The following is an 18,361-nucleotide window of genomic DNA, read 5'->3' as shown; positions in this document are numbered from 1 at the left end:
GAATATGCTAGAAGAATCATTGACTAGAAGATAACTAGACATAAGCTACATAAATTCATCAATCACCCATTCAGAAATGTCCTGTTGCATTCTACATGTTGTCACCTCTTCTTGAGTCTCTCCGTCATTGTCTGAATCCGGTTTGAACATAAAAGGCTTAAAGTTTTAGAAATTTTCAGTGCATGTCTGTGTGAGTGCAAGCTGTTGAAGCTCCGCCCTCTGCGCCGGGAGCAGCAGCTCATTTGCATTTAAAGGAACAGACACAAAACGGTGCGTTTTTGCTCACCCTCAAAAAGTGACAAATTTAACATGCTATATACAAATATCTGGGGTATTTTGAGCTAAAACTTCACATACACACTCTGGGGACATCAGAGATTTATTTTACATCTTGTGAAAAGGACCCACCCCTTTAAAGTTTGTCTTCGACAAACTTTTTAATCTACACGCAGCGGAGGAATGGAAAGTTGACAAGCCATTAAAAAAAGTATTGACTTAAGACCACTAATATTTCAAGTATTTTCAATAAATCATGTTCAATGGGAACACTCCGGCGACGAATTTTAAAATTAAATAAACTAAATTATATTTATAAGATAAAACTTGTACATGTTTAGGCATTAACTAATACCAATGCCTAATGCCAAAATGTTTTCTTTGTTCACCAAGTAATTTACTGGTCAGGCATTATTGTTAACTCGCAAGACTGTAAGGAGAAAATGACAATTTGATGGATAATTTAAATATATTGTGTAATCACGTTTCGGTAATGTATTAATTCCGCCATCACATCTGAGCGCGAAACGCTGATTGGATAGTTTCAAGATAGTTAAAAATAATTAATAATAGCCTACAATAATAATTTAATTGTTCATATGTGTTTCAGGTTCCCAGAATGTAGAATTCAGAAATGCTCGTTTATAGCGACACCGATGGCCGTTAAGTGAACTGCAGCCAGCAACATATTGCTCGTGCTCGTGCACACGTAAGTACAAGAGAACAACGTGGTTCAAGGCCCCATAAACTCACGGGCACGGCGAAGTTCTTTTTCGTTGTTTGATTAGAAGTAAAAGGGAGTTTTAAATGGTATACCTCGGAGCGATATACTGTTGACAAGCATCCCGACGCCGTCTACGGCTGAAAGCGAAGTTTGCGCTTTCCTCTCAACAACAAAAATGACAGCGGTGAGAAAACAAACGTTAAGAAAGCATCTGATCATAGCTACGTGGATATGTTCACACCCGCTCTGCAATTCACCGGCTTCATGTTGTTATGGAATATGCCATTTTTCCATTATAAATAAGCCTTTTGTGTATGAAGCACTTATGTATTGGAGTCAACCATAATGGTAACCTTATATAATGAAAGTGTTGTTATAAACCAAGACACCAGAAGTTGTTGTTAATTGATTTATTGAGAAGATGGTTTATAAAGAAAAACATACCACACTGAATGTTGTAAGCACTGATTAAGCAAATGGCAGAGTAGATATAAATTGAAAATGTATTAGAAAGAGCTTTGCTAAAGAAAGAAGAAGAATGCAATCATTATCGTCTGTGTGTTGCAGCCTCTCCGGTGTTAGATACCTTGCCATTGTGCCTCATGAAGTTAAAAGCTTGTAAATTATTTGGTTTGGTTTTGATTTACTTTTATTTTTATTTGATATATTAGTACCTTTTATGTAAACTAGTTTATCTGTATTTAATAAAAAAATATATATATAATTGAAATTAAGAAGCTCGCCTGCCATAAGTCTCTGTTTTACAAAAGATTGAGCTGACCTGACCACGGAGAAGTCTTAAATATTGTAAGTATGGAAATTCAAATGCTTATTATTTAGGACAGATTTGACTTACTTTACCTAACCTGAGAATTATTAAAATTAGGTAAAAGGTGTTTCAAATTACGCACCATAAAACAATGTCGACAGATGTATTAAAAATGACACTGTTATAGTATAAAAGTAGACTAGTATAAAGTAGCCTATTTGAGACTATTTCTGGCTATGTGAGACTAGTTTGACTTGATCCCTTTTTTTTTCTTTTTGCATGACACATCATCATTACAGTAGGCTACATGTCACTGAACGGAAGGGAGTTTCTCGGGAGCGCGCACAAACGTCACATCCTTTAGTTTCTCTAGCGAACACTCCTGAGGCATATCATTTTTGGATTCACTGTTACCACACTTTGTTTTGTAATATTGTATGCTATGCTATGTTTGTTACTTGTTCTGCCTGTAATAAAAAAAATTTTTCACAGACAACCTAAATCTGGCTGCAGACTTGCACGCTCGGACTTGCACTCATTATTTTTATTTTTTTTATAGTATGTACAAGGGTAACTTCCATATTACATCAGAAGAATATATCACATACTTAATACTATAGAAATTAAAAAATAGAAAGAAAAGGAAATTGCACTCAGACTTCCACGCTCAGTTAAGTTCCCCTAAAAGTAATTTTTTGCAGCTTGTGTTCATCGAAATATTATGTTATATCATTTATTTAGCATTCAAGTAGGCAACGACTGTTTTAATATAACAGCAAAGCTAGTGGTCATCAAGGATACAAGGAAATGATCAGGTCTACACATTGTGTACTTTCTTCTGCTTCAGTTTAACAGAATACTTTTAGATTCATGACATCAACTATGTGCAAATGTCTAAATAACTTGGATACGTATGGCAACAAGTTAACGAGACTGCACATGCAAATTTAATTTACACTTAAAATCTTATGTATGCACAAATCTTATCCTATGCATTGCAAATCTTTTTGGCATCATCAACTTATAGTGGTTTTCTGAGCACATATTGTTTCAAAACAGTACCTTCTAATGTTTATTTGAAGGAAAAATATGAACGTGTTTGTGCCCCTGTAGTCTAAAAAGTGTAATGCACTCACATGTAATACAACTGCTTTTTTTTTTTTTAAATGACCTTCCCAGTGTTGCTTTATTTATTTATTACATGTTGTATTTTACAATATGTTTCACAATACCTATCACACAAAAATAAACCGGTAAACTATACAGTGGTTTCAGTGTGTCAGCCATGATAAGACAGTGTAGGCTTATATAAGACAGTTTATATACCACTCTATCAAGCAGTTTAGTTTATGTATTCAAGACAGTGAGTGGTTTCATGGTTGGTTAGTTAGACTATATAGTTAATGTTAGGCCTAATACAAAGAGTGAGCTGTGCATAAGTAGATAAACATAATTTGCATATCATAGATTAAAATTCATATAAATGAACGTAAAACATATCATATATTGACATTGATCGTATGTATATATATATAATTATTCTTTATTGGGAGCTGTTCTTCTCAGGCATCGCAGGTATTGATTGCAAGTGACGTCACTTCCAGAGGAAGCCATGTGACTGGGCATGACTGAGCGTGCAAGTTTGAGCTTGCAAGTCTGCGAGTGAAAATGGAAGTCTGCAGCCAGACGCTATTGCGAAATCAGGGAAGGTCTTGTTTTTTTAAGTTTTGTCACAAGCTGTTCAAACATTGTCGATTAATTAATGAGAATTCTTCCATATAGCCCCTTGAATAAGGTCATAATCAGTGAGGAACATAAATAAAAATGCAATCTGAATTCTGGCTTTGAACCTCTCAGCAGCTTCAATATACGGTGGACACGTACAGTACACTGTCTTAATGTCAATGAAGATCGTTCTGAGGACAGATCCTGCATCGTTTGAGCAGATACAGACAATTGATCTAATGCAATGATTTTCAGACATTTCTAAGTGTGATTTAATTGTCCAAATGCTCTCTGTTATTGTGCACAGCACTTTCAACTCAGTGTGTAGGCTATTTGTTAGAAAAATTATACTTGCAATGTCTTTAAGAATCAGAATTCACACTTACTGATCAAGACTTCCTCTCTTTCTAACTTCCGACCTATTTCTAATCTAGCTTTTATTTCGAAGATCCTTCCCAGCTAGCAAAAAGTCGTCTATTAGACGTTGAATAGACGTAAATCTTCAACGTCTAAATACGACTTTTCAACGTTGAAAACAGGTCGATCTTCAACGTCTTGATGGAATATGTAAAACTCTTTAAATTTATTTGAGATAATAATGAACATGGTTTGGTAGTTTGGTTTTCTCCGTTATTTTAGCATGTATAACAGACTTATCCTGTCTTAGACGATCAGTTGAAAACACGTAGTCAAACAGTCCGGCCGAAACGGACTGTGAATATTTCAACGTTGAAAGACGGTAATTGTTTACTGGGTTGAGAGAGTTACACTGACTCAATTACAATCATACTTGGCTGTAAATTCTCTCCATGAAACATTTCAATCAGTTTTTTAAGCTTTACACAGTGCTGAATCTGCCCTTTTAAGAGCTTCAAGCGATATTTTCACAGAAACTGATTGAAATCCATGGCTTTAGTTTATTAGATCTGAGTGCTGCATTTGATTTAGTCGACCATGAGGTCCTGTTGAGACATCTGGATATATCTGTGGGCTTTCGTGGCGTAGTCTTACAGTGGTTCTGTTCTTATCTGACCAACAGATGTTTTAGTGTTTGTATTGGTCATCAGTCCTCCTCTACACTCTTAAAAGAAATGGGTCTATTTAGAACCAGAAATGGTTCTATCACCCGCTACATATATGGAACTCCAAAATGGTTCTATATAGAACCATTTAAAAGGGTTCCATAAAAAGAACCCCAAATGGTTCTTTGAATCCAAGTTAGATGGTTCTAAATAGAACCATTTAAGGGTTCTTTATTATTAAACGAGTTATTATTAAATAAGAAAATATAAACAATCCAAAACGCAACGCATGTACGCCACCAGGGAGCATTTTTATAATTATTAGTTTTTAATGTTCACTTCGATAGATTAAAACCATCACAATATGGTATACAAAATAAAGAAAACTCCTGGTTAGTTTATTTTTTTCTTCACAAAATGATTTGTCAAAAAGTTAAACTATAATATATTAGGAAATATAAGTTTCATGCTAATGTACAGCTCATATTAATATTTGTTTACTCTTGTTTTTGACTATCGCAGTCATTTTCATGGGTCTTGACTCAAAAAGCTTTGTGAATGTGTTGTGTAATCTTTAGTTTACACTTCAGTCATAAAACATGAATTATAGAACCATTTTAATAAAAAAAGGTTCTTTGCTATGCAAGGGTTCTACATAGAACCATTTTTTTTGGTAAAAGGTTCTATTGGCCAAGTACTGAACCAGGGTTCTATATAGAACCTCGAGGAACCCTTTTTTTTAAGAGTGTAGTGTACCTCTAAACTGTGGTGTCCCACAGGGCTCAGTCCTCGGGCCGGTATTGTTTACCCTGTACATGCTACCTCTGGCTTCCATTTTTAATAAATACGGAGTATCCTTTCATCTACGCTGACGATACTCAGATCTATTTTCCTTTAAACATAATGATAAACATGGTTTACAACTCCTATTGGCCTGTTTAAATGAACTTAAGCTTTGGCTTTCAAGTAATTTTCTAAATTTAAACTCAAATAAAACTGAAATAATTCTATTTGGGTACAAGGAAACCTGTATGCTTGATGTTGACCATGGTTCTCTTGCCCCATATGAAACTCATCTGGGTTTTCTGTTTGATCACAACCAAAAATTTGATAAACAGATCAGTAGCCTACTGTTGCTTTTTTAATTGTCGCCAACACTCTAAAGTGAAACCTTTTTTAACCCAGAGTAAATTTCAAACAGTGATTCATGCTTTCGTAACAACTCGTCTAGACTATTGTAACTCACTTTATATTGGTGTCTCTCAGTCTTCCCTCTCCCGTCTACAGCTAGTGCAAAACGCAGCGGCTAGACTCCTCACTGGGACCCGCAAGTGAGTCGGTCACCCCTATTTTATCCACACTGCACTGGCTACCTGTCAAATTTAGAATTGATTTAAAAAATATATATATATTATTCGTTTATAAAGCTCTCAACAAATTGGCCTCTCAGTACCTGACCGATCTACTCTGTCCATATCCTTCTAGAAAACGAGGCGATCGCGCGTTTGCGACTGCAGGCCCAAAACTTTGGAACAGTTTTCCTCTCTTCATTAGATTAGCTCCCTCTGTTTCCACCTTCAAATCTTCTTTAAAGACTAATTAATTTTCTTTGGCGTTTTAATACTCCTTGATTTAGGCACGATTATTGTTTATCTATTACTACTTTGGTCAGCCTTGGTTGTTTTTAAATGTGCTTTATAAAATAAATATTGTATTGTATTGTAAGTAAGTTACATTTCTAAAGAATTTGCTCAAAAAGCCACTACATTGCTAATTTGTGGTTGTAATGCCTCTGTTGAATTCTGTTTTTGATCAAGGACATTGTCAAGATGAGTTGCTGCACATCTGTAACATTAAGCATAATTTATTTAAAGGAGTCATAACCTAGTATTACATTGGATACCTACTGCTGTATTATAGTCTTAAAGGCCCTTCTAAAAAAGAAAAGTGGAAAAAAAATAAACACAGACCTACTTTTACCCTTATTTCTGAAGGCATTATTGTCTCGCGAGATCAATGCGATGTTTTGGCTGTCGTGGACGCTCATTTTAATAATGCAAATGAGGGGCGCGTTGATTGGTTGAAGGAAGGAGGGGGGTTGACACTCAGGTAACTTCAGCATCATGAGAATGAACCCGACCCGGCCGCGACCTACGGGATTCAACCCTACATGTTTGAGCCGGACTCTGAACCAGAGCTGGAAAGGGAAGATGTTGTTGGATGCATAGATATCATATAAAGGCTAGATGTCTTAAGGCGGAGTCACTTCCGGCATCACCGGCGGCCATCTTAGGACAGGGCTCTGTGAATTAAGGTGAGTGAGCAGCACGCACACAAATCCTCTTATCTCGCTGAAATCTGGACGGATTTACAAACGGTTTGGTTTCTTACAAACGTTATTAACGTGGCTATAATTCTGAATGCTTAAACATTTTGAACATAATTATTCATATGTATGCAGTATAATAGCTACATCTCTGACGTTTATAACAAACCAAACCGTTTGAAAATCGGTAGAAAATTGAGCAAGTTATGGTTATTTAAAAGTACATGCACCATGTTATGAGTAAACCCTGTCTTAAGATGGCCGCCGTGTGCGGATGTCGAGCTCCATTGGCCAGCAGCGCGGACGAGACATCTAGCCTTTATATGATATCTATGGTTGGATGGACGTCTACATCAAGATGTCTCTGAATGGTAAAGACAATCATTTTGACTGAGACATAGGCCTACATTAACATCGGTAACGAGCTAAAACGTTTGTTGCTATTTTCTCCCACATAGGTTTACCTTTTATTTAATGTCGATTACATTAACGGAGATGTAGTCTACTTATTTTATCAGCTTACAGTGGTTATTGAGATGAGACGTTTACTATCATGTGCTGTTTTTGCCTTGTTTCACGTTATTTAGACATTCAATATTTTTCTTCTTTAGACAGGTAACGTGTTGTTTTTCTTTATGCTTATTATTACTTGACTGTTTGTTTTATTTATCTATGTATCGTTATCTATTCTATAAAAAATCAATACAAAGATATGTTGTCATAGTTATATAATATACAATTCTATGAAAATATAGCTGTATCATTTTCTTGTCTGTTTATCACTGAGGGCAAACTTCATAATAACAATGTATCATATTTTAAACTATATTTATGTACTTTTCAGTGAGTCACAGTGTATTAGATGATTCACTAATGTCCAGTGAAGTGGCTCATTTGCTAAAATACCATCCTGACTCCTGACACTGTAGTGGACATTATGCATCAAAGTGTCAATGTCACAATCTCACTCTTGTCTACTCCTAGCAGTGTTTTTGTAATTTGACAGATATATCAAAATCATCTAGTCATTCGTTTGCATACAAGCATTTTTTGTAAATGATTCAGGTGTAAAATGTTTAGCGCACACACATAACGATACGCCAGTTGAAAGGGTTGTTGGGACAGCGTCATTAAAAATGAATTTCATCCACTGGTCCCTGATAGTTTCGTCCGATTTTGGGAGATAAAACACATTTACATGTTTTTTATGGCAATCAACCACAGAGCAAGTCCGGTGTGCACTCGGTTTCTCCATCTTTCTCGACTGAACTGAATATGAGGGGGAGAGGGGAAGTGCGGGCTTCCTGCTGCGGTGTCCATATATGGTATATCCTACTACCTCATGACGTCAAGAGGGAGCTGAAATCAAAATCTCGTATTTGAGTGCGCGTGCACGCGCGCTAGTTTATTTACCCTGAGGTAAACAAACGCTTCACTTTTAAATATCGGCTTCCCGGCCAGTGTATAATCGTTAGTCGATCATAACATACATTGATTCTCGTGGAAAAGTGAAAATTGCAGGTTATGACTCCTTTAAAGCATAATAAATGTTTTTTTTGTTTGTTTTTTTTACAATATTTCTGAACATTAATACACTTTTAGTATAAATTTCAAGGAAGATGCAGTCAAAATATTACAATATTTTAAATAATTGTGTGAAAACAAAAACATTTGAGCATTTTATGAACGATTCTTTAATCTGTAAGCATTTATGGCTTAAATGTAAGGCTATTAATCGTTATTTTTCTATGAGTAGTTGTGGTGTGGTTGTTTTTTACATCCTTGTGGCCAATGAACTTCCTTCTACCAGCACGCGAATCAGAAGACCATATTTGGAAGTGGAAGTACATAAATGGTCATAACGTGCCTTGCAACCTGTATGCTCATACAACCGCCTTAAAAGTTCACCACGGCTGCATATTTGATTAAAACGTTGTGAAATATTATTAATGTTGAAAATAGACTTTAAAATGTAATTTATTCCTGTGATCAAAGCTGAATTTCCAGCATTCAGTCTCCAGTCTTCCGTGTCACAGATTCTTTCAGAAATCGGATTTGCTGCTCATGAAACATTTCAAAATTTTAATGTGGAAACATTTGTGCTGCTTAATATTGTTGTGGAAACCATATAAAAAAAAATCCAGGACTCTTTGATGAATTTTTTTTTTTTTTTTTTTTTAGCTTTTATTTGACATACATTTTTTGAAATATTTTCAAATGTCATTACTGTCACTTTTGATCAATGTATTGCATCCTTGCTGAATTTCTTTCTAAATAAAATAATAAACATTTTCCTGACCCCAAACTTTTGAATGGCAGCATGTCAACAGTAAAATTAGTTAGCCTATATAAAATTTTTTAGCTTATACTAACACTGTTATTTTCATGTTATTTTATCCCTCTTTTTTCCTTCACGCACCCATTCAGATCCCTGTAATACTGGTTGTGATGCGACTATACAGCTTGAGGTAATCTATCATATTGCAACACCGGTTACGCTTCCGATATAACATGCCTATTATAAAGATTACATCACAGGAAGCAATTACACGAAGTAGCAAACTGGATAGACTGGGTAAAACAGGTGTGGACACTGGTTTTAATGGTGTCACAATATCCTGTGTACTTTACTACTGTTTACATACTCGAAGTGTGTCATACTAAAGCAGCTGCTTTCATGGGGACAGGACCTATAGATGAGGAAGTTGCATAAGTGCAGAAGTTCTGCTGTACACTCCAGCACACGCGTCTGGTTGTGAGTGAATGGGGATTGCTTAACAAAAATCCTCACTTTTGAACAAAATATTTTCCTAATAACCCAATTGTGGATATTCTTTCACTGGAATAGCCAATTCATTCATCTTAAACTTTTTCTGTATTTTACCTTTGTGAAAACGAAAGTGAATAAGATCCCGTTTCTCTTGTATTGTCATAGTCCATTGATGAATCCGAGATTTTACAAGTAGGCCTAATTAAAGTCACCATGAAATCAAAATTGATCATTTGTTATGGAAAATTTCAGTATTAATTATGATTTATCCATGTACATCATCATTATTATTATTATTATTCTCTTGCAGTGACATCACTTCTCTGATGATGTGTTTACTGGTGTGTGGGCGGGGCAATCTGTCACTCACATGACATCGACCAATAGCAAACCACAACCATCCAATCAATTCCCCATGCACAGAATCTTTTCTTGTTAGAGAAGCTGTTTCACTTGGATATACGTCACAATAGAGAAGAAAAGATGCAACTTCCAGGAGTTGCACCAAAGTGCTGTACAATAAAACATTGAGCATTTAAAAAGAAACCATGCAGCACACAAAAATATAAACACATTAAACAAAATGCAATACAAATCTAATTAAAAACCTTTAACTAATCTAATCTAATCAAAAGCCAGAGAGAACAAATAAGATTTAAGAGCTTTAAAACTGGCTAATGAAGGAGAAGACCTCACATTTAACGGCATAAGGAAATTTTGGTGCAATGCCAGATAAAGCCTTGTACACAAAAACAGCTATTTTAAAATCAGTTCTAAACTTTACAGGAAGCCAATGTAAAGTTGCTAAAATGGGAGAAATGTCATCTCTTTTTTTGTGTGTGTGCCGGTAATAAGTCAGTTTCAGGCGAGAGATTGCAGTTTGAGGCAGGCCACACAGTACAGGAATTACAGTAGGCCAGACTTGATGTTATGAGAGTGTTGCAGTACTGTCTACCTCTGACGTAATCCCTTAATAAGAAGGGGGGGGGGTAATTGTGCCCATTAGGTGGTCTATAAAAGTGGCCATAGTGACGCTATGTGTGTGTGCGTCTTCGCTTGGTCAGAGAGCGAGTCACAGTGCTGCACGCTGACTGAATATCCGGTGTGAATGTCCGTGATGTTGGCCGTGATCGTATCGTGGTCTGTTCATTTGGTGGTTTGGTGGTTTGTCGTGCAGGGTTTCATGAGTCTATTGTTGTCAAAAGGGGGACTGAGGAGCTTTGCGGGATGCCTTCAATTCCATCCGTTCCAATGGATATGCGTTTAATACGCAACAGTTTCGGTGCCGTGTGAGACTCATTACAGGTATGTTTTGACTGAGCTTATAACCATATGATCGTTAGCAGCTTGGTTGGTTAAATTCATATCTTATGTGTGTGTTTTATGTTTAGGGTGTTGGCCAACATGCAAGGGACGTTACAGTGGGCTTTGGTTCGTCTCTAAACTTCTGTCTGGGTGCCTGTTTAGCTGTCTGCTTCACTTTATTTTCGCCATACGTCTTCGAACCGTTTTACTGTGACTGATCCTGTTCCCGCGAGTTGCGAGAGACTGGATAGTAGGCTATGATTCGCTGCTGGAGTGTAGACCGGCAGACAAGCGCTATTATTAACTCGTTTGTTTCCGCATGTGTGTAGGCTGTTCCCTTCCTAACTGTTTGCGTTTTTGACAAAAAAAAAAAAAATGATATAAAAAATGTTTTTGTTATATAGCCTATAACAATTTTTTTTTTCTTTTTTTTTTCTTTTTTTTTTTTTTCTGAAGTGGTAAAGTCTGTGTGTCCTATGTGTGAACTTGATGTCTTTGACTTGTCTTTTTTTTTTTTTTTTCATGTTAAATAAAATTGGATATCCTTGAGAATAAAAGTTTTCTATTTTTGTACTCGACCCATGTCTGATACCTGACTCAGCCGCAACGAACCTGTGAGCCTTGCTCTTATGTTAAGGGCGGTTCCCCAGAAATAGGCCCCGGGGTGGCGTAGTCGGTAACTTTGTAGCAGCCCACCATATTCTGTGGTCTGTTTATCCATGCTAACGTGCAGGTTAAGAAGAATTGACTAAACCTTTTAGTGTACCACTAGTTGAACCTGCCACAAGCGCATGGATTACGGTCTCCAAATCTTTCGGAAGTAGAAACCGTTTTCATTTTGCAACTGATCTCAGATGAAAGAAACTTCCCTTTACCACTGTACTGATTTGTTTTTCAATTTAGTGACGATTCAAATGTGACCCAAGGTTCCTTACATGAGGTTGAACACTGGCGGATCTAAATTAAAGAGATGAAGATAGATCTTCCCTTTTGCTTTCATTTAGCCTAACTGCAAAAAATTAGCCATCCAACATTTTATCTCCTCAAAACACTTGCAGAGCATGCCCAAAGGATAAAAACTTGTCAGTTTTAGCTGGTAGATAAAACTGTATCGTCAGCATAGCAATGGTGTCTTATATTTCTTTTAAAAAGGCACCCAATGGTGGCATATAAAGTAAAAGAGAAGAGGGCCTAGAATGGACCCGTGGGGTACACCACATAATAGGGGAACTGACAAAGAAGAAAACTTCCCAATGCTCACTGAGAAGGTTCTGGTTTTGAGGTTAGAGGCCAACCATTGCATTATGCCAACTTTAAGCGCTAATGCCATGGTTTCATCTGCACACGGTTATTTAGGGGGCGTTTGAAAAAACTAAAAGGTGTTTTGTATTATGACTTTAAATAAAAGATTTTAATCTTAAAATGCATTGTCCACACATTTTTCATCATCGGCATACTATCTGCTTTCTGTCAGCCTGATTTGTGTTTGCACGGACCACAGCACAAGTGATTTGAACATTTGAAAATATGTCCCCTAGATAGTGAACATGCATGCGCTGAACACGTCCATCCGCGCTCATGGTCTAACATGCACTGTGTTGGGTCAGGTGTAATGTATTACAAGTACTTTTCCCTTGAAAAAGTACGATTAGGGATTACTTACTAAACCATAGTGGATTTAACATCAAAATGTAACGTCTAATGATAAAATGTATGGTGTTATGTACGTGTAAGTATTTAGAGTGTTGCAAAAGGGATGTGGGTAGTTTGTGTGTGTGTGTTTCAGATGTTCATTGGATCAGTCTACATCCTGTCAGTTTTCCTGAAGGATGATGACGTCCCGGTTCACCCATCCAATCACATTACACCACCTTCCTCAAATACCCGTATCTCTTCCACGTCTCCAGCTTTTTGCTCACTTTGGCATTTGTCTTTGTTTGGCTCGCTGTTGCTGATTTCTGTGTGTCTATCGTGTGAATGAATCATTTGTCGTATAGTGGTTGTGAAGTGTTTTTGTTTGTTATACTCTTCATCCTTGTTCAGTCATCACGGTGCATGTGAGGCTGGGAAGGAGGGAGCAGTTTAGTAAGTCGCGCGACATAGGCCTAATGTAGGACATTTTGAATTGTATTAGACACTAGGTTTAGGAGAGTGCCACACCCTGTCATTTTTGTTATATTGTAGTTAGTGTAGTTTGGTTAGGGCGTCTTGACGTAAAACTTTTAATGTAAACTTGTTCGTTTAAATACTTTGGTCAATTCAAGAATATTTTATGCAATGTTTTATTATTTATTTGAAAGAATTAAAAGACTTTCATGTCTATCTTTTTATTGATATGTGATTTAGAAAGTAAATAGCAATGCAGTAATGCAAAGTTTGGAATTTATTGACATTTAAGTCAGAAAATGTGTGGTCATGTGAAAATCATGTGAATTCCTTTGAACTAAAAGTCAGATTTTCTTGTAAATGTTTCAGTTCAACTTTTCACTCATATTGTTATGCACATGATATAATTTGTAGAAGCATGCAAAACATTTGGACCCCGTTGAAAACCTAAATTTCTTTGACATAGAAGTAAATCTTAAAGATGAGTGTAAAAGTGTTTGCTCATTTTGTCACACTCAGAGGAGACCGGGGCTAGTAGTCACACAGGTTAGACTATCTTTCAGTTTCATAAGTACTTTTTTTTTCTTATGTTAGTTTCAAAACTGTTGCAAATCAGGATAATTTTCGTGTTTTTTTTTTTTTCCCCTACAAGCTACAATTTGAAGTTACATCATTATTGCAAAAGCTGTTGAAGAAACAAGTGACCAAAAGAAAGAAACAACCAACTGGCGTAATTACAATTTTTATTGCTGATCAAAACAATGGGTTTATAAAAAAAAAAAAAAAGACTTTCTTTTATGGTTTTCATGTCACAAAAAAAAATGGTACTTGCAAAACAATTTTTTTAAATTAATGTTTTAATTTTGTAATTACTTTTTACTATTAAAACAAATGCTTCTCTCCGCTTACTTTAAAGAAATAATAATAAAATATAATGCCAAACTAGCCTACTTAATCTATCAAACTGACTTTTAATTAGGTGAAAACATGATCATAAAAGGATTGTTTTTAAGTTATTGTGTTTAAATAGAATTTTTGTACATTTTGTAGCCTAATAAATGATTAGATCCGGACAGCAACATGAGCATTGCTATACTTACAAAATTTGAAAATGTGTAAAAGAAATTTGTCAAAAACTTGATATTGAATTCTGTAATTTTGAAAATTCAATAAAATAAAATAAAATAAACATGAGCATTGCGTCATTGTGAGTGCACGTGATCTTGAGCACATCCTAGCGCTAGCGTCCTGACATCATTGTTTTTATTAGGAGAAATTTAAAATAATTATGTTTAATAGTTTTCTGACAAAGCAAAGTAATTTTACTCGAGTTCCTTTGCGTCTTAAAGGATTCCCCGCAATAAAACTTGGCGCACCTGCTCTGTCCGAAATGACGAAAACTGCACTTAACTTCCTTATCAGGGGGAAATTCCCATTTTAAGGACGATCATATAAAAGCCAAACTTCTACTCTCACTAAGGCATAAACCAAAGAATCTCACAAGAGAAAGAACCAACTCACTAATTCTAGAGAAGGAACTGAACCAAACGACAGGTATGTGGCATGCGATTGCCTCTTGACATCTTTAAAATTCCGGGTTTTTTTAAAGAGAAAGATTTTTATTTTCTCAATGTTTAACCCGTTTTCTGCTTCATTTTAGAACGATGGCATACGATGGATATGACATAACTTTTTCTTATGATGAGTAAGTATTACCAGATCAAACGTTTTCATATTATTTGTATTATTGCATTATCAAACGGCTCTCGAAGACGGAATGATGCGTCGGTTACTACTTGAATTTGCTTTGGTTTTATTTGAAATAGTTTGACTAAAACTCTATATTTGATTTGTTTCCTGAACAGTTTATCTGAGACAGACAGTGCAATTTACTCTGACAGTGCCGAATCTGACGAGATGGACTGCCCAGATAAACCATCCATGGTGGGTTGCTTTTAAATACGCTCATAAATGTGGACTAATTCATACGAAGTCATCTGAAACATAGCTCTAAAAAAATCATTTCTCTCCAGAGCTGCCAATGCAACATGGAGGAAGACATCAATTTGGAAATGTATAGACATTCTTCCAGCATGAAGCAGGTGGTGAACATCATCATCGCCCTGAAGAGGATGAAGAACATCAAAACAAAGTCTTCAGAGTTTGGTGAAGAAGAGGTGCTCAACATCATCATGGATAGTGTGATTCAAGGTACTACTACCAAACTTTCACGCAGCTAAAACTAGCTTCTGGCGGTTTGATTGTGCATTGAACGACTGGTAAACCACATTGGTCAAGATGGTTAGAGCTGGTGGGCTACAACAAACCAGTTACTGTGTTCCAGTAACCATATGACCTAGTTTGTCCAGTGAAACCACTATAATATTATGTATTTGCAATACCATACTAAAGGATAGTAATGAGCCCAAACTGAACAGAGCTGAATCACGACTATTGTCTTTTTCATGCTACTTTACAGCAAAATTTGAATTAGTTTAATATTTGCTGTAGTTTGCATCAATGACTATGTTTGCATGTGCTCTGAAAATGTGATTATTTCCAATAACGAGAGTAAGATGTTGACACGAGCAAACCTTCACTCCCATTTATAAGCAAGTTTTTTATTATTCTGGTTATTGTTTTGAACTGACATACAGTACATGTGTGTTACTGGCCACTGTTCTTACACATTTCTATGGGCGTATTGAATTTTATCAAAGCGTTGTGTGTTCATGAGGTAAAGCTCAATCACAATATTTCCTAAATCTCATTATAATCACATTATGAAAGCGCATGTGAACGTAGTCACTTATTCTGTTATTTTCCTGCTTTGAAATGATCCGTATTGTATAAAGCACTATATAAATAAATGCATGTGACTTGACCTAAAATAATGGACCAGACATTAAGCATTTGCATTGCTTTTTTGGTTGTTGACCTTCACTAATGTCTTTTTACTTCCGCAGAGCGTCGGATAGAACGGGTTGAGATGACCCCGTCTTACAAAAGCACCCACGAGATGTTGCAGTGTAACATTTGTGATCAGTTTAAGAAGACTCTGGTGCAAAGCAGCGGATCCCCTCGTCTGCTGGCCGTCACGCTGAGAGATGGAGCCGCTCAATACAAAGGTAAATCTCATCACTCTTACAAAAAAAGTGCTTCTAAATCCAACTCTCGACTCAATTTATGCCAAAAAGGTTTTATATAAGCAGAAGAGTCCTAATGATTGCATAACACTTTCATGTTTACTGGAATTTTTCCTATTGATAAACTGCTGAATTCATAAAAATCGAATTCAAATTAAAGATCCATAAAATGATGGGAAGCTCTAAAAGGTTCTATATGTGAAGCACCCTTTCTGAGCTTTCACATCTAAACCCGACTTCAGAAACGATTCTCTCTTAACCTCCACATTTATTTATTTCCAGTTGATTTCAATCTGTCGCTGTACGCATCAACGAGCGGCACGTCGAATGGATCCCAGCCTGTGTGCTTGGGAATCTCCCAGACCAATCTCTACCTTGCTTGTACCAAGCCGGACAATTCTTCCCCCCAACTGGTCTTGAAGGTTTGTTCCCCACACCAAGTTTCACAACCATATTATTGCTTCTTTTTTTTTTTTTTGTATCCACATTATAAACTAAAGATTTAATCCCCTTTTATTTTTTTATTCCAGGAGATCACTGGAACCCTAGACACCATTAAAGTTGGTGACCAGTATGACAACCTCCTGTTCTTCAGGAAAGAGACCGGTGTGGCCAATAACACTTTTGAATCCGTGAAGTATCCTGGATGGTTTATTAGCACGGATTATTATGATTCCAAGGCAGTGGAAATGAGCCAGATCGTGTCAAAAGACCGATTCACGACCTTCACGCTGGAGAAGAAAAAACCAATCCAGAGTTAAGAATCTAATTTGATTTCGTAAATATCTTCAGAGAGTATGTACAAAGTACAGTTTATAATCTGGATTTATTCATTGGTCCAAACGTATTGATGTGTACAGGCAGCTCCTGCAGATCTTGGGCTTCTGGGTTTGTTTTTTGTACTATGAGGATTTTATTTTGGTAATGGAAAATTCACATTGAATTCTCCAAGTATTTTTATTTATGACTAAATCCATAATTTGTAACGATATTTAATATTTATTTTAAAGTATTTTAAATGTAATTTAAATCAAACTTTGTTTTGCACTGTTTTGTACTGATTTGTGTTACGAAATAAACCTTTGAATTAAACCGTTACATGTTGTCCAGTTGATCAGATCATTAGACCAGGATGTCTTTTCAACATAAAAAAAAAAAAAAAACACACATGATAAAGGTTGATAACTTGCTCCCTTCCAAACATGTAAGGAAATGTATAAAATATGACGCCAGTTGTTTTTCCAAGCATACATTTTAATCTAGGGTATATACATCACCTGCTCTGGTCCTACAGAATTAGGAAATGAAACTTGAGCGCCCCCGTGTGGTAGACATAATCACTGCACACTGCAATTGCTTCAACTGTCCTCAGTGTTGTTAAATCTGTGTGTCGTCCATTAGACATCTCACATTTAGACATCTCAATAATTCTGAACCTGTTGATATCAGAAGATTTGACTGATTTATGAGGTTTTCAAATGTTGACTTTATGTTTCACTATGTATTTTCATTTGGCGATCATATTTAAGCCTATAACAAAACCTGTCCACAATCAAATTTAAACATTTTTATTTGACACGTCTAAAATCCCATAAAACTTAGATGTTATTATTGTTGCTGCTACTACTGCCACTATTATTACTACTACAACTATTATTATTATGACCGTTTCAAATTGTCTTGATATCTATTTATCACTCAGTGTTTATCTCTCTCTTTTTTCCTCTCCACAACATCACCAGAAAAATGCAATCAGTATTAATGTTCCCTATTATATCACTCTAGATTAACCCATTTCTTAAACTTATTACTGTACCTGTATACAATACTATATCTATACATCTTGCTGTTTTTTCTCTCCCTTTTGTACTTGTGTATGTCATTGGTCATATTCTCAAGTCTTAATGAAACTAAAACAATACATAGTCATAGCACTTTGTTATAAGTTTACGTTGGACAAAAAATCCTGAATAGACCATTTGTTTATTATTATTAGTAATACTAGTAAGCATAAATTTCCATAGATGCCACTGAAGCAAAAACAAATTGGCCTAAATAAAAAAATTAAAAAAGATTAAACAGAAAAGGCGTACATTAATAAACAGTTATGGCACAGGAAATATGAGATGAACCTCATCATTAACTCACTGAATTTTTTTTACATTTTTAAAATGCTCAAACTTTTATACAAA

General features: G+C 35.8%; 1 protein-coding gene across 1 annotated transcript; it reads left to right on the top strand.

Moving 5' to 3' along the window:
• Positions 1–14,468: 14,468 nt before the first annotated feature.
• Positions 14,469–17,258, top strand: il1b (interleukin 1, beta). The gene is made up of 7 exons (XM_084400186.1): positions 14,469–14,577; positions 14,684–14,728; positions 14,889–14,967; positions 15,057–15,234; positions 15,990–16,151; positions 16,452–16,591; positions 16,700–17,258. Exons 2-7 carry the CDS (start codon positions 14,688–14,690, stop codon positions 16,928–16,930), a joined length of 831 nt encoding a protein of 276 aa, XP_084256312.1. The 5' UTR covers positions 14,469–14,577; positions 14,684–14,687; the 3' UTR covers positions 16,931–17,258.
• Positions 17,259–18,361: the final 1,103 nt, after the last annotated feature.

This window comes from Rutilus rutilus (genome assembly GCF_951802725.1).
Source record: "Rutilus rutilus genome assembly, chromosome: 25".
Lineage (NCBI taxonomy): Eukaryota > Metazoa > Chordata > Actinopteri > Cypriniformes > Leuciscidae > Rutilus > Rutilus rutilus.
This window is presented reverse-complemented; position numbering and strand designations above follow the sequence as displayed.